The sequence below is a fragment of the Eleutherodactylus coqui genome, chromosome 11 (genome assembly GCF_035609145.1).
Source record: "Eleutherodactylus coqui strain aEleCoq1 chromosome 11, aEleCoq1.hap1, whole genome shotgun sequence".
NCBI classification, from domain to species: Eukaryota; Metazoa; Chordata; class Amphibia; order Anura; family Eleutherodactylidae; genus Eleutherodactylus; species Eleutherodactylus coqui.
Window position 1 is genome coordinate 36167511 of NC_089847.1, and position 18279 is coordinate 36185789.

General features: G+C 44.5%; 1 protein-coding gene across 1 annotated transcript in view; it reads right to left on the reverse strand.

Moving 5' to 3' along the window:
• Positions 1-616: 616 nt before the first annotated feature.
• Positions 617-18279, reverse strand: part of LOC136582628 (solute carrier family 12 member 3-like) — a 29304-nt gene continuing 11641 nt past the window's right edge. Inside the window, exons 3-9 of the mRNA XM_066583798.1 lie at positions 17834-17935; positions 15675-15786; positions 12913-12999; positions 10665-10800; positions 8200-8310; positions 2716-2850; positions 617-691 (exon numbers count right to left, since the gene is read on the reverse strand). Of these exons, the coding sequence (XP_066439895.1) occupies positions 617-691; positions 2716-2850; positions 8200-8310; positions 10665-10800; positions 12913-12999; positions 15675-15786; positions 17834-17935 (758 nt within the window). The remainder of the gene's footprint in view (positions 692-2715; positions 2851-8199; positions 8311-10664; positions 10801-12912; positions 13000-15674; positions 15787-17833; positions 17936-18279) is intronic.

An 18279-nucleotide genomic window follows, 5' to 3' on the forward strand; every position in this document is an offset into this window, starting at 1 on the left:
ATGTAAGGAATATGTTGGCAATTAAAGGGTTATTCCTTGCTTTTATAATTGATGACCTTTTCTCAGGATAGGCCATCAACAGTCGACCAGCGGGGATCCACCGCTCAGAATCCCCGCTACATTAGTTTATCCTCTGGCTCACTGTCAGTACAGCGGGGCTGGATATAGTCATTGGTAGTCAAGGCTAGAAATGCAATCAGCTGATCAGCGGCAAATTGAAGAGGTGGACCTCAGCTGGTCAACCAATGATAACCCATCCTGAGGACATCTCATCCATAGCATTAGCCTGGAATACCCCCTTATAGTGGAAGTATTGATTTTGGGACCCAATGACACAAGACACAGGACAATAAAGCAGACAGAAGTATTACAAATAAAATGGTCCCTTCCATGTCTGGTCTATAGCGGCCCTAAAATACTGCCATCGCTCTAGAGACCCAGAGCCCATTGTAAATAAAGCCCTTGATTTCTATCGAGGCAGGAGTCACATCAAATCAGGGTAAAGGTCCCAGGCATCTCATCAGATCCATAGGCGAGCCTCCTGCCCATATACTCTCAGCCCATCTTATATACTATTTACAAAAATGGTCTACACGCTCGTGTACACATAGACATTCTATTGTTCATCGTGCTGACTCATCTTAATATTTGTCAGTCTGTGTTGGCTCATCTTCAAATATTGGCCAGATACCTGAAGAAGTCACAAGCCAGTCAAGCAAACATTATGACCCTTTGTTTTAGATAGATTCTTTCTTAAAGGGGTTCTGTCATTAGAAAAAAAATATTCTAGACTTCCGTATTCCTCCCCCGTCAGTCATCTTACCGCATCTTCAGCCCACTGATCTTTTCCTGGCTCCTCCAGGCCCTCGGGTCACCTCACCTCCAGCCAGTGGATTCTTCTATGTCCTGTCATGTAGTGTCCATTCTCAGCATTCTGCTTCCTGCAGGTCAGTTCACCAGGTCACTAGTGACGTAGTGTACACTGCCTAGCAGGGAATGCCAAATCCTTGGCAGCCTGCTTTTTCGCCAAGGCTATTGCCACGGCTGCACATGTGCATATGAGCACTAATGGCAGGGACCCCGCACCTGCGTGCTAAAGCAGGCTGCCGAGGATTCCGCATTTCCTGCTACGCAGTGAACCCTACGTCACTAGTGACTGGGTACACTGACCTGCAGAAAGTGAACTGTAGCAAATGGACGAAAAAGAGAAAGAACAGTAGTGGATGAAGAAGAGAATCTGTCCGGCTGGAGGTGACGTGACCCGGGGGACTGGAGGAACCAGAAGAAGATGCTGTAAGAAAGCTGCATTTCTGCATCCAAAAAGCAGTCAAAATCTGCACCTTGTATATTTTGAAACAGCCCTGTCCTTTTTATAATGATTGAGGTAAAATCAGATGTTGTGATAAGCCCCGCCCCAGATGTGTTGGCACTTTGCGATCAATAAGTGGATTTTGGGATGCAGCTTGGGCACTCAGTCTCTAAAAGGTTCACCATCACTGCCCTATACTAATCTCCCCCGACCCCCTGTAGCTTTATTCTCTATGCCAAGTCTGTGCTGACAGGCTCCAGTCACCTTCTTACGGGATGCCACAGCATGCTGCAGGTAGATACAGACCTCAGCCTTCAAGCACCCAAGGTCTATGATTGGTTGCAGTGTGTGACTTCCTGGGCACACGCTGCCTGTAGAGAAAGTGTCACAGCGGGGATCGGAGCTGCGGGGAGCTGGGTGAGGCGAATATAGGAACTCTTATTTTTACGTATGAGGGCACTCACTTAAAAAATTACTCAGATAACCACTTTAAGGCCACCTGTCCATGGGCATAGCGATATCCCGCGGCAGATGTCTGCCGCGGGAGCCGCCGCCAGAGAGCAGCGAAGAGCTGACGGCTCTCCGCGCTGAGCCTATCTGACAGATAAGCTCAGCGCGGAAAATTGCGGCAAATCGCAGCATGCTGAGATTTAAATCTCGCGAGCGGAGAATGGCTATGATTCTCCGCTTGTGGACAGCGGGGCTGCGCTTTCCATACTAAGTGTATGGAAAGTGTTCCCCGCGGCTGGATTATGGCCGCGGGAAACGCAGTGAAAAAAATCACCCATGGACAGGAGGCCTAAGTGATTTATTGTCCCCGTCCCTCTCACAAAAGACAGTCTGCAGCATTCCTGATAGGCTGCGGATCAGACGGCTTGCACTGACTTCAATGGAAGCCATCCGTACGGAAACGCTCCAAAATCGCAGTTGATTTCCGCTCGTGTGCGTGGAACAATCACTTTTGCATTGCATGCTATGGATGGACATTGCTACGGAACCCGCGGGCAGAAAGCTGTTATGGATTTGCAGCAAAACCCCGTCTGTGAGCATGAGCCCTAAGGGTGGATTCACAACTGTGTCGAAAGCTGCATGCAGCATTTTTTCTTCCATCCCAAAACCAGGCAGCTGGGCGTAAAGCGGGCAGACCCCATTATAGTCAATGGGGTCTGACTGGAGCTGTGCGGTTCCATCCAGGAACGGAACTGTCCGGCTGTGGGGATTCCCCTTTCCTGCTTCCCGAGCGGAGCAGGAATCCCCAGCGCAGGTGTGAAGGCTCCCTTATCTACGGTAAGGTCAGTTTTCATTTTTTAAATTGCACTGGAGAAATAGTAGACAAATTGTGATTGGCTGCTGTGGACAAATACAACACTTCTACCCAAGCTGCAGATGAAGGAGGTACCCAGTACCTGAATGAGCATATTAGCGCCGCTGCGGAGGTCGTCAGCAATTAGTCCCGTGTAAAAGGCTCGGATTTTTCTCTTATTTAACCACTTAATGTGGCCGCTTGAGTTCAGTTCTTGGAGTTTTTGTTTACGTGGGCCCTGTGCAAGAAAAATAAGGTGTTACCACACACCCACAACCTGGTCCTAACCCTTTGAACTTCCCCCCAAAAAGAACTCATACACACACTTTACACTTTCTGAGTGTGGTTCAGATTTCTCTCCCCCACATTCCATTTAAAGAGGTTGTCCAGTTGCAAACTATTGATGAGCAAATCTGGAAAATAGGCCATCCATAGCAGATTAGTGGAAGTCCACGGCCAATCAGCTGTTTTCTGGACCAGTGTGCTTGTGCACTGAGCTGATTTCTGCAGGAAGCAGATAGCTCTGTTCCCACTGCAGTGGCCAGGCTTGGTATTACAAGCAAAGTTCCTATTCATGTCAATGTCAACTTGGCTTGTAATATCAAACCTGGCCACTGCAGTGAGAATGGAGCTGTCTGCTTCCTGTAGAAATCAGCTCAGTGTAGGAGCACACTGGTCTTAAAAACAGCTGATCAGAAGGGATTCTGGGCGTCGCACTATTGATGGACTTTCCTAAAAATAAGCCCATCAAGAGTTTGCTACTAAGGCGTTCTGGTCATGGAATCAAATCCATGAGTAATTACACAGTTCTTTTTCCTTTTTTTAGTTGATTTTGCCTTTTAACATATTATTGAAGCTTCATGTACAATAATTTGCCTTTTATGTCTGTACTTGGTTCACACAGCCTCTACTCCGTATTCTCCAATCTTCTATTTCCTAAGGAGCAGCTTGGTACAACACTACTTCTCCCCTGTAGCTAGTACCTACTAATCTACATGTGGCATGACTGCAGACCCCCCATCCCAAAAACATACACACAACTTTTCCAATATAGGTAAACTCTTGGGGCTGACACCCACTGGTGTTTTATTCTCTCTTGCGAGAGCCAGTGCAAGCACTCGCCTCGCAGCACAAGAAAGAGGCCGGGATGACGCCCGGATATCGCCAGTGTTTTCAAGGGGGCCAGCGTCAGCAGCGCTAGCCCCATTGAAAACATAGGGAGAATATCACAGACTTCTGCCGCAGCTGTCACAGCTGTAACAGCTGTGGCAGGAGTTCCCTTCATCTCCGCAGGGACCACTGGGATGAAGGAATCCTCTGCTACAGCTGTCACAGCTATGACAGCTGTGGCAGAAGTCTACCATGCTATCCCATTGCTTTCAATGGGATCGGCGCTGCTGCTGGTCCCATTGAAAGCAGTGGTTTGTGGCAACCCCCGCAGCATGATTTTCGGGGAAGGGCTTGAAATATAAGCCCTTCCCTGAAAAATCATCATTAACTGGTTAAAAAAAGAAAAAAAACATTACTCACCTCTCAGACGCGTCCTCCGGCTGGCTGCCCGCCACTACTGTCCAGCACTTTCAGCAGGGGGGATTTAAAATCCCTGCCTCCTGAAAGGGCTGTGCTGATTGGCTGAGCCAGCCAGAGGACGCGTCTGAGTGGCGGAGAGGTGAGTATTTTTTTTTTCTTTCTATGTTTTCAATGTAGCTAGCGGTGCTGCCGCTGGCCCCATGGAAAACACTGGTGTTTTTCTAGCGCTGCGAGGCGAGTGTTTTTACTTGCTCTCGCAGCGCAAGAGAGAATATAACACCAGTGGGTGTCCACCCTTATACCTAAATGTTAAGGGGCTAAACTAAAATCTGAAAGTTAACCCCTATGAATGGGGTATATCCAAAACTGCAGGTCTAGCTATCCATGGTTATGGTCATGTGCCTTCCAGTTATCTCAGGGTGAGGGCGGCTTTACACTAGCGCAATTTGCTGCATGCCGCCCGCATGTTACAGTCACACACAACGACATTGTGTACTTGCTGCTGGACGCCGTTCGCCATGCACTGCTTTGGCATGTATGTGTGCATAAAATGCGCCAAGATAAAATATGCTGCGAGCTTTATTGCACACGTATTTCGTGCAATTACGGCAACATGGGAGTCCATGGGAGATTGGCACAGCGTATTCCGCATCGAATACTCTGTCATTAGGTTCCTGTGAAGGATCCCTTAGGTGAGTCATATGTGAGGATACTTTAAAATACCTTTCTCTGGGTGTAGAGAACATTTCAGTACATCCCCACCATGTTCAAACACTGCACACCTTTCTGTAGCCTTTGGTACTCTAACCATGTCACTGTGACAGTGTCTCAGCACATCGGATCAGGAGGTATAGTTTCCTATAAGGGGAGTGAGGAGACTCAGAAGGCCATGCATGCTCCTCTGGGAAATATGCAAATAAGGATGATGGAACAATACATCTGCAGCGCCCCCTATTGGAAGACAACATTCCTGAAAGCCAATATTAGACTCTTTATACAAGGCTTATAACAACGCAATTCCCAGTCATTGTTATAAGGCTTGTATAAAGAGTCTAACATTGGCTTGCACTAATGCTGCTGTTTTTCAATAGATTAGAGATAAAATTTCTTCTGCTTTTGTTCAATTTGTTCTCATAGTAACAAAGAAACTAAATACGTCCCGAGGACGCGTTTTGATCTTTCCAGATCTTGATCACCTCATTTACATCATACTACTTCCTTCCATAAGAAGAGATCTCATTAGATTTACACCTGTTAGTTAACCCTTAATCGTATATGAACGTTAGCATAAATTATGGGCTCCCCACTCCTATAGAAGCTACCACATATATGCATAACTTTTCAAACTATTACAATACTGATAATACTCTTCACCATATATGGTTTTAGTTAAACATTTAACCTACTTATCTCATTAATAATAATGGAATATCGATAGAAGAAAAAAAAAGGTGGCGCTGCAGAGATATTGTTCCGTCTTCCTTATTAGCACATCAGATGTAATGCTCACAATCAGATGCACTGAGACACTGACACAGTACATCAAGTCTGGGGGAGATCAGAGCGGATGTGATGTGAAAAGGAGAAGCTGAGTGCACCAAAGGACGGCTTCTCCTCTTCACAGGGACAGGGAACAGAGATGTAGCAGAATTATAAAACTATGCACACACTACATCCTTACTGCAGTCCACATGGACGCAGGTTAAAGCATGCACGTACTTATTGCAGCTCCTCCTTATAAGTATATGCAGGGGCATCCTTTATACTTACAATGATTATGTTCCCACAGATCATCAGGCTTTGCTTTTTTGTAAATGTTCCTACAAAATCCACCAGAGCTGGAATAAAGTGCGTTAGCCCCCCTGTCTACGGCCGTTGCGGAATATTGCCAGCGATATTCCGCTACGGGGGAGCCGCTGTTAGTTCCCTGCAGTGAGCCTATCTGACAGATAGGCTCACCGCGGAGAATCGCAGTGAATCTCGGCATGACGCGATTTAGATCCCGCGAGCGGAGAATCGCTATGATTGTCCGCTCGTGGACGCCACGGCTGCGCATTCCATAGCAATATTATGGAAAGAGTTCACTGCGTTAGCCGCCACCAGGTTATCATGGCGGGTAACACAATAAGCAAGCGCCAGTGGACAGGCAGCCAAAGGAACAGCTGGCGTGTGACATCTTGTGATCAGTAATGCAGTACTACGTGATGGCCGCATCACAGATAATGTGCTGACCTCTCTGCGTAGCTGAAGGCAACGTTGGGCAGTCATAGGTAAACGTGGTAATCTGAGTGGCTTTGCCTATGGCCAGATTGCTAGTGCCCGGAGGTGTGGGTTCAGTATTTCTGAAACAGTTTCACTTGTTGGCCATTTCCAAACCACGGTATAAAGAATAGTCCAAGACTAGTTGAACCATGGACAGACATCCGACCGATGGTCACCTAGTGGCAGGCCACATGTGGTTGGTCCTAGAGTTGAGCGTTGGGCGTACATCTGGTGGACCAACTGACCCAGCAGTACAACAGTAGGGAAGATAGACAAATTTTCACAATGACCATGGGGCATACCTTGCATCAACTAGGGTTTAATTGAGGTAGATTGACAGGGGGCACCTCTGATGACCCTAAACAACGTCTCACATGGGTCCATTAAATACATCAATGGACCTTGGCAGAAGGTTGCAAGTAGTGACGAATCCAGTTTTCCCATGGATGGCGGAGTCCACATCAGGAGTAAACAGCACAAAGCTGAGTCCCATTGGTACACCATTGGGCATCAACAGGCCAGTGATGGCAGTGTCGTGGAATTGTAGTGTTTTCCTGGCATAACCTAGGACCATTGGTTATCATACCACAAGCCTTGGATCTGACTCTTTTCAGAGTCCCATGTGCAAGCTCTCCTATACAAGTCTATGGTAGAGCGCACTGGACTCTGAAGAGTCAGATTTTCATCCAGTGAGCAGACTTTACAGGCAGACACCACAGGAACCAGGAAGTGGGTGTGTATGAAAAATACATCCCCTAGCTTCCTGTCACCTGTCCTACCAGCACCATAAGTTAGTTTATGGTGTTCTAGGCAGATGACAGGCTCCCGTTAAACACTACCAGATACCTTTGAGTTGTATGCAGGGTATTGCATAGTAGAAAAACGCCAAATAATGTGTCATTAATATTTTTTATTAACCCATATATCTATTACATTTGATCAGAGTTGAACATACATACGAATCTGGATATTTATTGTAGCAGGTTATAAATCTCATGTCGAGAACATGTCAGAAAAACAAACTTATATGAAATAATATATGTTAGATGGGGAAAAATTACAAATTGGGAAGGGTCGCTCTAGGTAAGGCCGGTCTTACACAAGCGGATTTAAATTGCGGATTCCGCGATCGCCATTCATGCGTATGATATGTGGTAACACATGGGCGTTTAAAGGCATTGACTTTCGAAGTTTTTCTCACAATTGCGGGTAGGAATTGCGGATTCCACGAGGATTAGAAAAATCCCAGCAAACTGTAGTTTACCGCGGATTCTGCGCTTATAGGCTCCATAGATCTCTATGGATGCAGTCGATTGGCAGTACACAAGCAATTAACATTGCATATGTATGAGGATTCGTACGCATATTTATAGGCGACCAGATAACAAATCGTATAAAGAAAGCAGGAATTTGTGGGCAGACAATGCAGGACAGAATCTGGAGAGCAACACAGCATCCAGACTGTCTGCAACCTCCGCTTATTCTTCTGGGCTCTTCCTCCACAAGAATAAGTGTTTTGTTTTCTTAAAGTGGTTTATACTACTTCCAAAAAAAGTAGTATAAACCAGCCAAGCCAAGAGGGCAGTATCCCATTCTGAAGGCTCTCAGAGCAGCTCTTACCATGACAGCACAAGAGAATGTTGTATAAGTGGTCGCCTGAGCGATTAAAGGGCGTTTCCAGGAGGTAGGCAATTTTCTGATTTTATTCCCTGCGTGCATTCATTCTTCTGAGTAGACAATCTGCTGTCATACGCAGTATACCCACGCGGAAAACTGCACGCTTATGTCACCATACGCAGTTCGCTTCTGTGATCATTTGCAGGTCTCCCGCTGCAGATATCAGCACGCGGAATCCGACCCGCTTGTGTGAGCCTGGCCTTAGATGTGGCTTGTACATAGTGCAGTCCTGAAAGGCATATAAAAGGAATAATGACTAACGTGTACAGTAGGTAGTTGGATGGTCAAATTGTGCAAGATCTGGGAATCTTTAAAGGCCAGGTGTCTCAAGTCTTTTTGCACACTATTTTTGGTATATCCACAGACAACAGGGATCATCACTGCTCAGTATTAGACCACACTTTAAAGCACACCTGATAATAATCATCCAGATTTTGGGAGGACGAGTCACTGATATGAGGTTTGATTTAAACTCACTGACATTGAACTTTTTTGAAAATGCTTTTGGACTGAGTGAATTGTCTGGAGAAAGGCCGCTTTCACACGAGTGTATTATATATTCCTACACCTGTGTTACAGACAAGTGTCCTGGCCCAAGTGAGAATATGTTGACCTGAACTCACAGTATCATAGAATCCTTAAGTGGTTTTGGCGCATATGCAGTGAAGCTAAGTGAACTGGCTTCATCCGTGCACAGCGCATGTGCCGATTCCTGTGGAGGTGGTTTTGCACACCAGATTGGCTTGGTCACACCATCTCCAGGAAAAAATTGAATGAAAAGCGATCAAAAAGTCATATGTACCCCAAAATAGTACCAATAAAGACTACAGGTCACCTTGAAAAAACAACCCCTTACACAACTGCATCAACAGAAAAATTATAAAAAAAGTTTTTTTTTTTAAGTAGTATGACATAGAAAAAAGAAATAAATTTGGTATCAGCGTAATCATACTGGCCCCAGAATAACGATAACATAATTTTTGCTGCACTGTGAATGATGTTAAAAAAATGCAGCAATTGCATCTGTTCCATTTCGTTCCATCAATAGACAAAATCTTCAATTTTACACAGATCCAGTTCTGCCCATTGACAGTTCTAAATCTGTGTGTGGATTTACGCCTTGGTTTTAGTGGTGGAATTAATGTAAAAAAAATCTATGTGAACATTCCTTCAGTGTTTTATCTTACCCCAGTACTGAATTCACATCTACACTGCTCGGTACTGCTGTATAATGTCCTCTATGTTCTGCTGCTTCTGTGTGTGTCAGAAAAGCGGATAGGTGAGCAGGATCTAATCATTTCTGTGTGTGCGGTGTATGGCAAAACTCCATAGCAGCTAAGTCTGAACCCTCAGGAAAATCTGACCATTAAATATAAAGCCTGCAGAGGTGAAAACTGGTCACAATTGTCATATTCAAGTCATGTAATTGTCCAGAAAGAGTGTTACTGCTCATGTACACACATGACAGCTTGTTCAGCAAAATGAGAAACATTTTAAGAATAGTATGCTATACATGTAAAATATACTGAATGTACTAGTAAATACTAATAAACATTAGTATAAGAAGATTGATTTGATAAAAGAGGATTTATTATGGCATGTTTTATTAGTTTTTTATGGTTAGTGTTCTTTTAATATACATATCATTACTATGTTATATATTACTTATTTTGTAATATACATATTACTATATATCATTTAGTTTCCTTTATACTTTTTTATATTCTGTATATATTTTATATCTTTTTATTTTCTCATCATGGATGCACAATGTAACCTTCTAAAGACAATATTAACTTGTGGGAATGCCAATTATGTAGTGTGCCGGCACAGGGACAAATCCTATACAAGCCGTTAGATGATGTAGCCAGTGAGACGTTTGCTGTTAGCTCGCATCTTCCAGCAGCCTTGATCTGCCTTTGATAGTGTTTGGTAATGGAGCACTTCTTACTGGCAGTACATTGTTAGGACATTCTTCTGGTTTCCTCTGACTAGTAGAACTGGTGGTCTCAGGTCCTGTGACAGGGTGTCCAGCCAGGCCATGTGTAGAGCGCTGGGACATTTACCTTTTCTGGCAACGGGCATTGTTCTAATAAGAGCAGAAAAACGTTTGTCAGATAGCAGTTTTATACTATGTGGTAAAACCCCTGCCCCCCAATCTCCCCCCCTCCAAAAAAAAAGGAGCCTAAACACAGAGAAACTATCACTGCTCAGCAAAAGATACTGAAACTCCCGAATGACAGGCGTTTGTTTGCTTTTACGATGATTGTTCATTAGTTGTTTGCTGAGATCTCATTCACAGAGGGGATCGCCGTACAAATTAGTTTGCAAGTCATTTAAATGCAACTGTGACTTTGTACCAGGCGACTTTTGCAGATTTTGCACAAATTTTTTTCTGCAGCTTGTGGACAAAGACTTATTCATATTGCTACTACTGTATTCTGCACACAGGTCCGCTGCGGCCCCCAGCAGTGTTTATACTTTGTGAGACATGACCTTTAATCCTTTCCCTAAAATGTCCACAAGAACATCCTGCAGGAGGCATTTTGCATGGCGCTGCCCGCACACACTGTGGATTCATACCTTGGCCCTGTTTCTCTTGAGTTCCTCATCCGATATCTTCCACGGACAGTCGCGTCTCATCTCATTTACCAGGAGCTCATCCTTGAAGCCATCGTTCAACATATACGGAGCAATGAGATCTTCAAACCGCTTCACACTGTCAGCAAACATTCATAGTTCACTTGTGTGTTACGTACAGGACTGCGAAAAAGTTTTAGACAGGTGTGGAGAAAATACTGTAAACTAAATCCCATTTACATGCAAAGATGGTTGCTCAAAATTCATTCAAAAGATAGGGAGAATGACAGTTTGAGCGATCATTTTGCATAAGCTGCTAATGGGCCTAATGCCTATTAGTAGCTTATTAGCTTCATTTGCATGTAAATGAGGCTCCCTTCACTGTATGCAGATAACAGCAGGTGGTCTGTTATCGCTATACAGCCCTTTGTTCTGGTGCTGGACTGCAGCTGAATACAATGTTATCAGCGCTTCCGTGGAGAATCACTCCACAGCATGTGGTCCCTGCTATCAGCTTTCCATCCAAAGATGGATTTTAAACTCAACTAAAAGTCATCGTTCAGCCAAAAAGCAAACGAAGGTAGCATTTACACGCAACGATTATTGCTAAAAAGACATTGTTTGAGGGAATTTTGAGCAATAATCGTTAAGTGTAAATGGGGCTTAGAAGTTTTAGAAGGTGTTGCTGGAGTCTTAAGTGAGCACAGGGACGAGCACCAAGGCATATGTGTTTTTTTTCCGTGCGGATGTACGCAGATGTAGTGCGGATCATCCGTGCAGAAAAAAAAAAAAATCACAAGCCCAAAGTGATTGTCTACCCTGTTTTCTTCACCCCCCTCCTTGGTCTCCAAGTAACCAGAGAGGTATTTGCCTACAAATCCACAATGCATCAACAATTGAATTGCAGATGCATTGTGAATCGCTCACTTCCATAAAGATTATTGGAGCCCATCCACACGGAATCCGTGGTAAAATGGAGCATGCTGCGATTTCTATTCCACACATGGCATCCACAAATCCAATCTGCATGTGTTAATTGAGCTGCGGACGCCCCATACTTCCCTATGGAGGCTGGAACTGCAGATCTGCACCCTTGCCGATTCTGCAAATCAAATACGCCCGTGGACATTGAGCCTAAATCTTTCAATCTTTCATTCGTTTGAAAGAATATATTTGCGTGTAAAAGGACCTTAACTGAACAAAAGGCACTAAACATCTGCGGTTGCCAATACTACTATATGAGGCCAAAATAATACTGTCACACTATTACCACTACCATTCCATAGTGCCTGACTGAGGCCGGCTGCACAGGAACGGGTCGGATTCCCCATGCAGGAGCTCGCAGCGGAGTCCGACCTTGTGCTCGGCCATTATCCGCGTGTACCTGTAATTATCTGTATTGCGGATGATCAAGACAGCTCGCCATCGAACATGTGCAATACAGATTTTTTTCGAATCACTGCTTTTCCCATGCAGTCGCTAGGCAATGACGCGGGTACCCGCAGCAATTCTGAAATTGACATTCTGGAAAGGCTGCGGGTCGGACGGCTTCCACTGACTTCAATGGAAGCCGTCCTCGCAGAATCTAGGCAAAAATAGAACATACTGCTAATTTTTTTCCGTGACCGCAAATGGCAATCACTGTCCGCTTGTGTAAGCAGACATGCAAATTTTCTATTTTTGTTAATGGATGTGGAATGCCATAGATCGTCCGCATGGCTGACGATCGCGGATTCCGCAATTTAAATCCGGCCGTGTGCTGCCGGCCTTAGTTAGTGTTCACACGTTGCAGAAATGCTGCGGATTTGCTGCGGAATTTCTGCAGTTGACCCGCAGGTTAGAGTTAGGGTATGATCACACAGCAGAATTCACCATGGAACATTTCCACATGAATTCCGCCTTTGAAATCCATATCAAATCTGCATGTTTTTGGCACGTTTTTGCGCGCATCTGACATCTCACTTCTTGATGTGGAAATGCGATTTTCCACTTTGAATTCCACCTATGGATATTGCCTTGGGCAGATTCTGCATGCGGGGCCACGCGAAAAACCGTGTCAAAAAGATGTCGATTTTGATATGGATTTCAGAGGTGGAGTATCACCATCTAATTTACGCTAGCTTCAAGACGCTTCCTGTCTGGATGAGCCAATGTCACTGCAGAAAGATTCCAACACCTAGTGGAACCTGTCATGATGGACTTATTTGTACATTTTGGGCACAAATATTGTGCAGGTTGGCAGTGTCCTTACTGTTCAGGTCTTGGTTTCTGGTTGATGTCTGGTAGAACATGCACCGCATGGAAACCAATTCTGAATTTACTTAACAAAGAGATCATCCTGTAAGACATTAAAGAGAAACAGGCTGAAACAACAGAAATAACAAAGTAGCACTTGGCTAAAAACTGTCAGTAAAGCGTAGTTAATGGCATTAATGCATATACACTGTACTGTGAATGCCAGTTAAGCATGAAATGTGTTACAGGCAATAAGCAAGCAATGTCTAGGATGCCTAGATAATCAATAGAATGAATGAAATGTGTGTTTTATTTACAGAAGCTATCTATGCTTTCGCTGGGCATTATATAGCATGACAAGCACTAAAGAGTCATGAAAAGGCCTTTACTGAAAAACAGATGTATACAAAATGTAACAAGAAATACAAAACTAAAGTACCGGACTTCTTACTGAAAAACAGCAAAATACTTCTCCCCCCCCCCAGTTTTGACCCAGTGGCAGCACGCAGCGCCTGCGTCTACAAGTCCCTTGGTGCCCCACGACGTTGGTCAGGGAGTCCTTCTCCGTATCTCTCTTTTTTTTACTAAGTCAGATTTTTGAAGTGGTGGCATCAGGGGCAGCTGAGGAGCTGGATGGGTTATGACTCTAGTCATAACGCGCCTTGGGAGCAGATACAGCACCTCTGGAGACATAAGTCCCAGGGTTGGATTGCTGGACACTAGAACAAGATGATGGAGGTTGGATTGTGGGACATCGGAAGACTATGATGGAGGTTGGATTGTGGGAGATTATAAAAGTGATGGGGGTTGGACTGTGGGAGACACTGGAAGTAGATGATGGGGGTTGAATTGCGAAACATTAGAAAATGATGATGGGGGTTGGATTGTGGGAGATTGGAGGAAGATGATGGTGGTTGCACTGTGGGAGATACTGGATGAGGATGATGGGGGTTAGATTGTGGGGGACACTGGAAGAAGATTGGGGTTGGATTGTGGAGGACACTAGAAGAAGATGATGGGGGTTGGATTGTGGGAGATTGGCAGAAGATGATGGTGGTCGCACTGTGGGGGACACTGGAAGATGATGGGGGTTGGATTGTGGAGGACACTAGAAGAAGATGATGGGGGTTGGATTGTGGGAGATTGGAAGAAGATGATGGTGGTTGCACTGTGGCGGACACTGGAAGATGATGGGGGTTGGATTGTGGAGGACACTGGAAGAAGATGATGAGGGTTGGATTGTGGGAGATTGGCAGAAGATGATGGTGGTCACGCTGTGGGGGACAATGGAAGATGATGGGGGTTGGATTGTAGAGGACACTGGACGAAGATGATGAGGGTTGATAATGTGAATAAGTGTAATCATATGTTTTGGTGTAGGGGAAAAAATAGGGTGCCTGGGAGTAGGTGGGCCCCCAGTCCACTGCTGGTGGGAGTATTTTATACGTCGCCTTTTGGCATTGTATAGAATGTCTAGAAAATGTGAAAAATTCATAACTTGTTGTCCCATTTTAGGCATTCTATACAATGCCTCATTTCACATATTGCCTGTAACAGATATGATGATTCCAAACTTACTAATAAGCTCACATACTGACTCATTTGAATAAACTGTCTGACTTACATATATGTGAGGCTCACATTTTATCATTAGAAGCACACACACAGAGGATTATAGGAAGTAGTCCTCAATATTCATGAGCTGCAGGCTAGCCCCGCCCACCCCTACTCCAGCCACTGATTGATAGCTGTCTCTATACACAGTAATGTAATTCGGCAACACAGACTGTGCCCCTTCTCCACTGGGCCTATTTATGAGCCATAGGCCTCATGCTCCCGCATTTGTACATTGCGGCGATGCATCTGAAGCTGAAACACAAGCCGCATTCTCTTCCTTCCCAGCAGCTTTCATGGTTGTTGCAGGGCACATGCCCCGCCTGTGAGTTTGATTGCATTGCATTCCAGGTTGGAAGACATGCTGATTGGACTTGGCCAGGAGGTCTTGACTACATCACTTCCGATGCTGATTCGGATATGAGAAGGAAGGAAGAGTGGGTTTCTATTAGTGATTTATCTATAGGTGCGTCATACTGTTTATTATCTTTATTCAATTATATGTAATTATTGCTTCTGAAAAAGGGGGATGTTTTAATGTACCCCCTAAATGCGCTAGCATAATAAATAGTTTTTATTGATCCTTGGAGCTTCTGGTGGTCTTGGTGAGAGCCTGCTAGGATTTTTATAGGGTGATTAGCGCAAGTAGCGTCTTCACCCTTTTGGTGTAAGTAAGTCTGACTTGTCACTATGTCTTTATTATACACCTGATGCCATTTCTACAGTCTGAGCGCCTCGTTTTTCCTATTTGTCTTTCCTGTGCACAGTAATATGCAGATAGCTGTCAACCTGTGGTTGGAGGGTGAGGTTGGTGGGACTAGCCTGCAGCTCATGAATATAGAGGACTACTTCCTGTATTCCCCTATGTGTGGCTGCTACTGATAAAATACAAGTTTCTGACAAACTAATTAACCCATACAAAAGACAACGGATCACTGCAGTCAGCGAGCCGCCGACTACATAATGCTGCCCTCAGAGAGTGCAGTATAAAGGTGCTACTTTGACTAAAGCAGAGATGTCAGGACAGATGACAGCGTCTCCAACTCCAATATCAATTTATCAACAGGCATATAGTTTCTTGAAAAGCAGATTTTCTCAGAATGTGATCCATTCCAGTTTATTATATGAAGGCTATGTATCTCAAACAGTATATGACATTCTCACGCTTTGCGCTCTTCGTCCATCCTGTTGATCTGTCCTCCCACAAAAACTCGGATTTTAACTTTCTCCCATCTCTTTTTACGAGTCAGCAGGTAAGGGATCAGTAGAGTCAGTCCTGCCAGGAAGAGAAGGCTATTAAACCACGTATTACACTTATCCCTTCTCGATACCTTGTAGGAGGGGCGGCAGCCTAACCTTTAGGCCAGTCCTCTCAGCCTTGTGCGACCCCCTGGGTTCACACCAGCCATAGGAAAGGGGTTGGTGAGGAGAGCCATAACGGAGAGTAACGGGACTTATACTAATTTTGAATATTTAATTTTTCCTTTAACCCCATAATGGTGCGGCCTACTGTGGACCTCAGGGTGTGACAATATTTTAGGATTTTCATCGCCACATTTCCCATCAACATAACCATACAGCTCACTGTGTAGCGAGCTGTAGTTTTTATTGGTACCAGTTTGGGGTATATATAATGCATTGTACAACTTTTATTGATATTTTGGAGGGTAGCGTGAAAAAACATCAATTCTGCCAATTTGTAAAATAACATTCACTATACGGTATAACTGACAGGATAACATTTTCTGTGGGTCAGTACAATAAGGGCTCATTTACATGACCGTGTTTTCATTGCGTATTACGCGCACGATGCATGGTCGTGTGATACACGGTGAATGGAGTCAATGAAAGTAAGTGGATTTTCATTGATCCATTCACATTAGCGTATAAACACTGCATGGAGATACCCATGTGAAAAAGATAGCAGCGTGCACTATTTCACTGCGCATTATGAAGTGAGAGCCTGATACTTTTGAATGGGCAGCGTATGCAATGCTGTCCATACGCAATACATCGCTTATGGGTGACGATACATACGCAACCCCGCTATGAAACACAGCTGGGGTTTTTTGGTAAAAAAGAAAGAAACAAGATACGCTGCGCATGACCACGAATGTGAGATACTCACTGCCAGGCGCGGCGGTAGCCGGCTCTCTGCTGGCTTATGGGCCCTAGCACAAACTGCTAAAGCACTGCTTTATTCTCAGATAAAGGGTGCATTCAGACGACCGTATATCGGCCGGGTATTCACGCCGGCCGATATACGGCGTCTCTCTCTGCAGGGGGAGGAGGCTGGAAGAGCCAGGAGCAGTGCTCTGAGCTCCCGCCCCCTCTCTGCCTCCTCTCCATCCCCCCCCCCGCACTATTTTCAATGAGGAGAGGCGGGGCGGGGCAAATTCATTAAACTTAGCCCCGCCCCCTTCCCACCTGCTCTCATTGCAAGTAGCGCAGAGGGGCGGAGAGGGGGTCCGATATACGGTCGTCTGAATGCACCCAAAGGAAGAGACTCACGCAGCATTTTACGCATATGATTGTGTGTTTGAGCCCTTACAACGATACCAAAATTATATATAGAGATTTTTTTTTTCACTTTTGTTTTACAATAGAACCCTTATTTTTGAAAAATTTTATTTTTACATTGCTGCATTCAAAGACCCATAATTTTTCTATGGATGAAGAGGTGTGAGGGCTTGTTTGTTTTTTGTATGACAAGCTGTTTTTATTGGTACCATTTTGGGGTACATATTATCTTTTGATCAATTTTCAGTTTTTTGTCTCGATTTTTCCAACTTTTTTTTTTTAAGTGTTTGCTGTGTGGGATAAAAAGTGTTTTCAATTTATTGTATGAGTAAATCTTTTTATGTTGTTTCACTTTTTTATGACCCTTTACTCAACTTGAACTTGTGATCTTATGATCACTCAGATAATACACTGCAGCACTTCTGCACTGCTGTGTATTATCGCTATTCTTCTACATTAAAAGAAATGGCAAACCTGGAGACCTTTGTTAGACCTTCGCATGCAACCCATTGACCCTCCGCTATTTTATGGCAGAGAGCCAATGACATCACAAAGGGAGCTGCCTTGCTATATTAAGGCCATACATGCTGCAATCAATATTGATCATGGCATGTAAGGGGTTAATGGTGGGGATCAGGGCTCTCATTGATGCAGTGAGATGCAGGCTCCTGCTGCGGATGGTATGTCATTCATTTTCTGAGGATCCCTTCCAACCCAGGACATATGTATACTTTCTTGTACTGGAAGGGGTTAATAAGGTAATAATTGCAGGCCTTTTTACTGGCCCTATATACTCTATATACCTCCATCATCAAAGAGCCAGTAAATATCTATTGTTTTCTTTCCTTGGTTAATCTGGAAAACAGTGCTGGCCTGCTGCTCGACGGTAACAGCTTCTGGATCCACTGCAAGTCACAAAGCGTACAAGTTATTATAATAGTGCTTACTTATTGTCACAAGATAATGATGTCATCTGCCAAGATTAGTGTCACTTATGATGGCTGGCAGCCTAGAAAGTGCTGCAGAGATGTGTACTGAGGGAGTATGGGGATGTTCCCAAGTAGTAACTATCGTCCGGACCACCCTATAAACATTGCGGGCTTGGCTGACTGCAGAGGTGGGCGCCGACAACAGCGCCCCCTGTGTAAGTACGGCATACGGTAACAATGGTATGTCTGCCCCTTAGCTCACCTGACACTAGTTGTCATGTCACAGTAAAGTTCTCAGCAAGAGAAACTACGTAATCTTG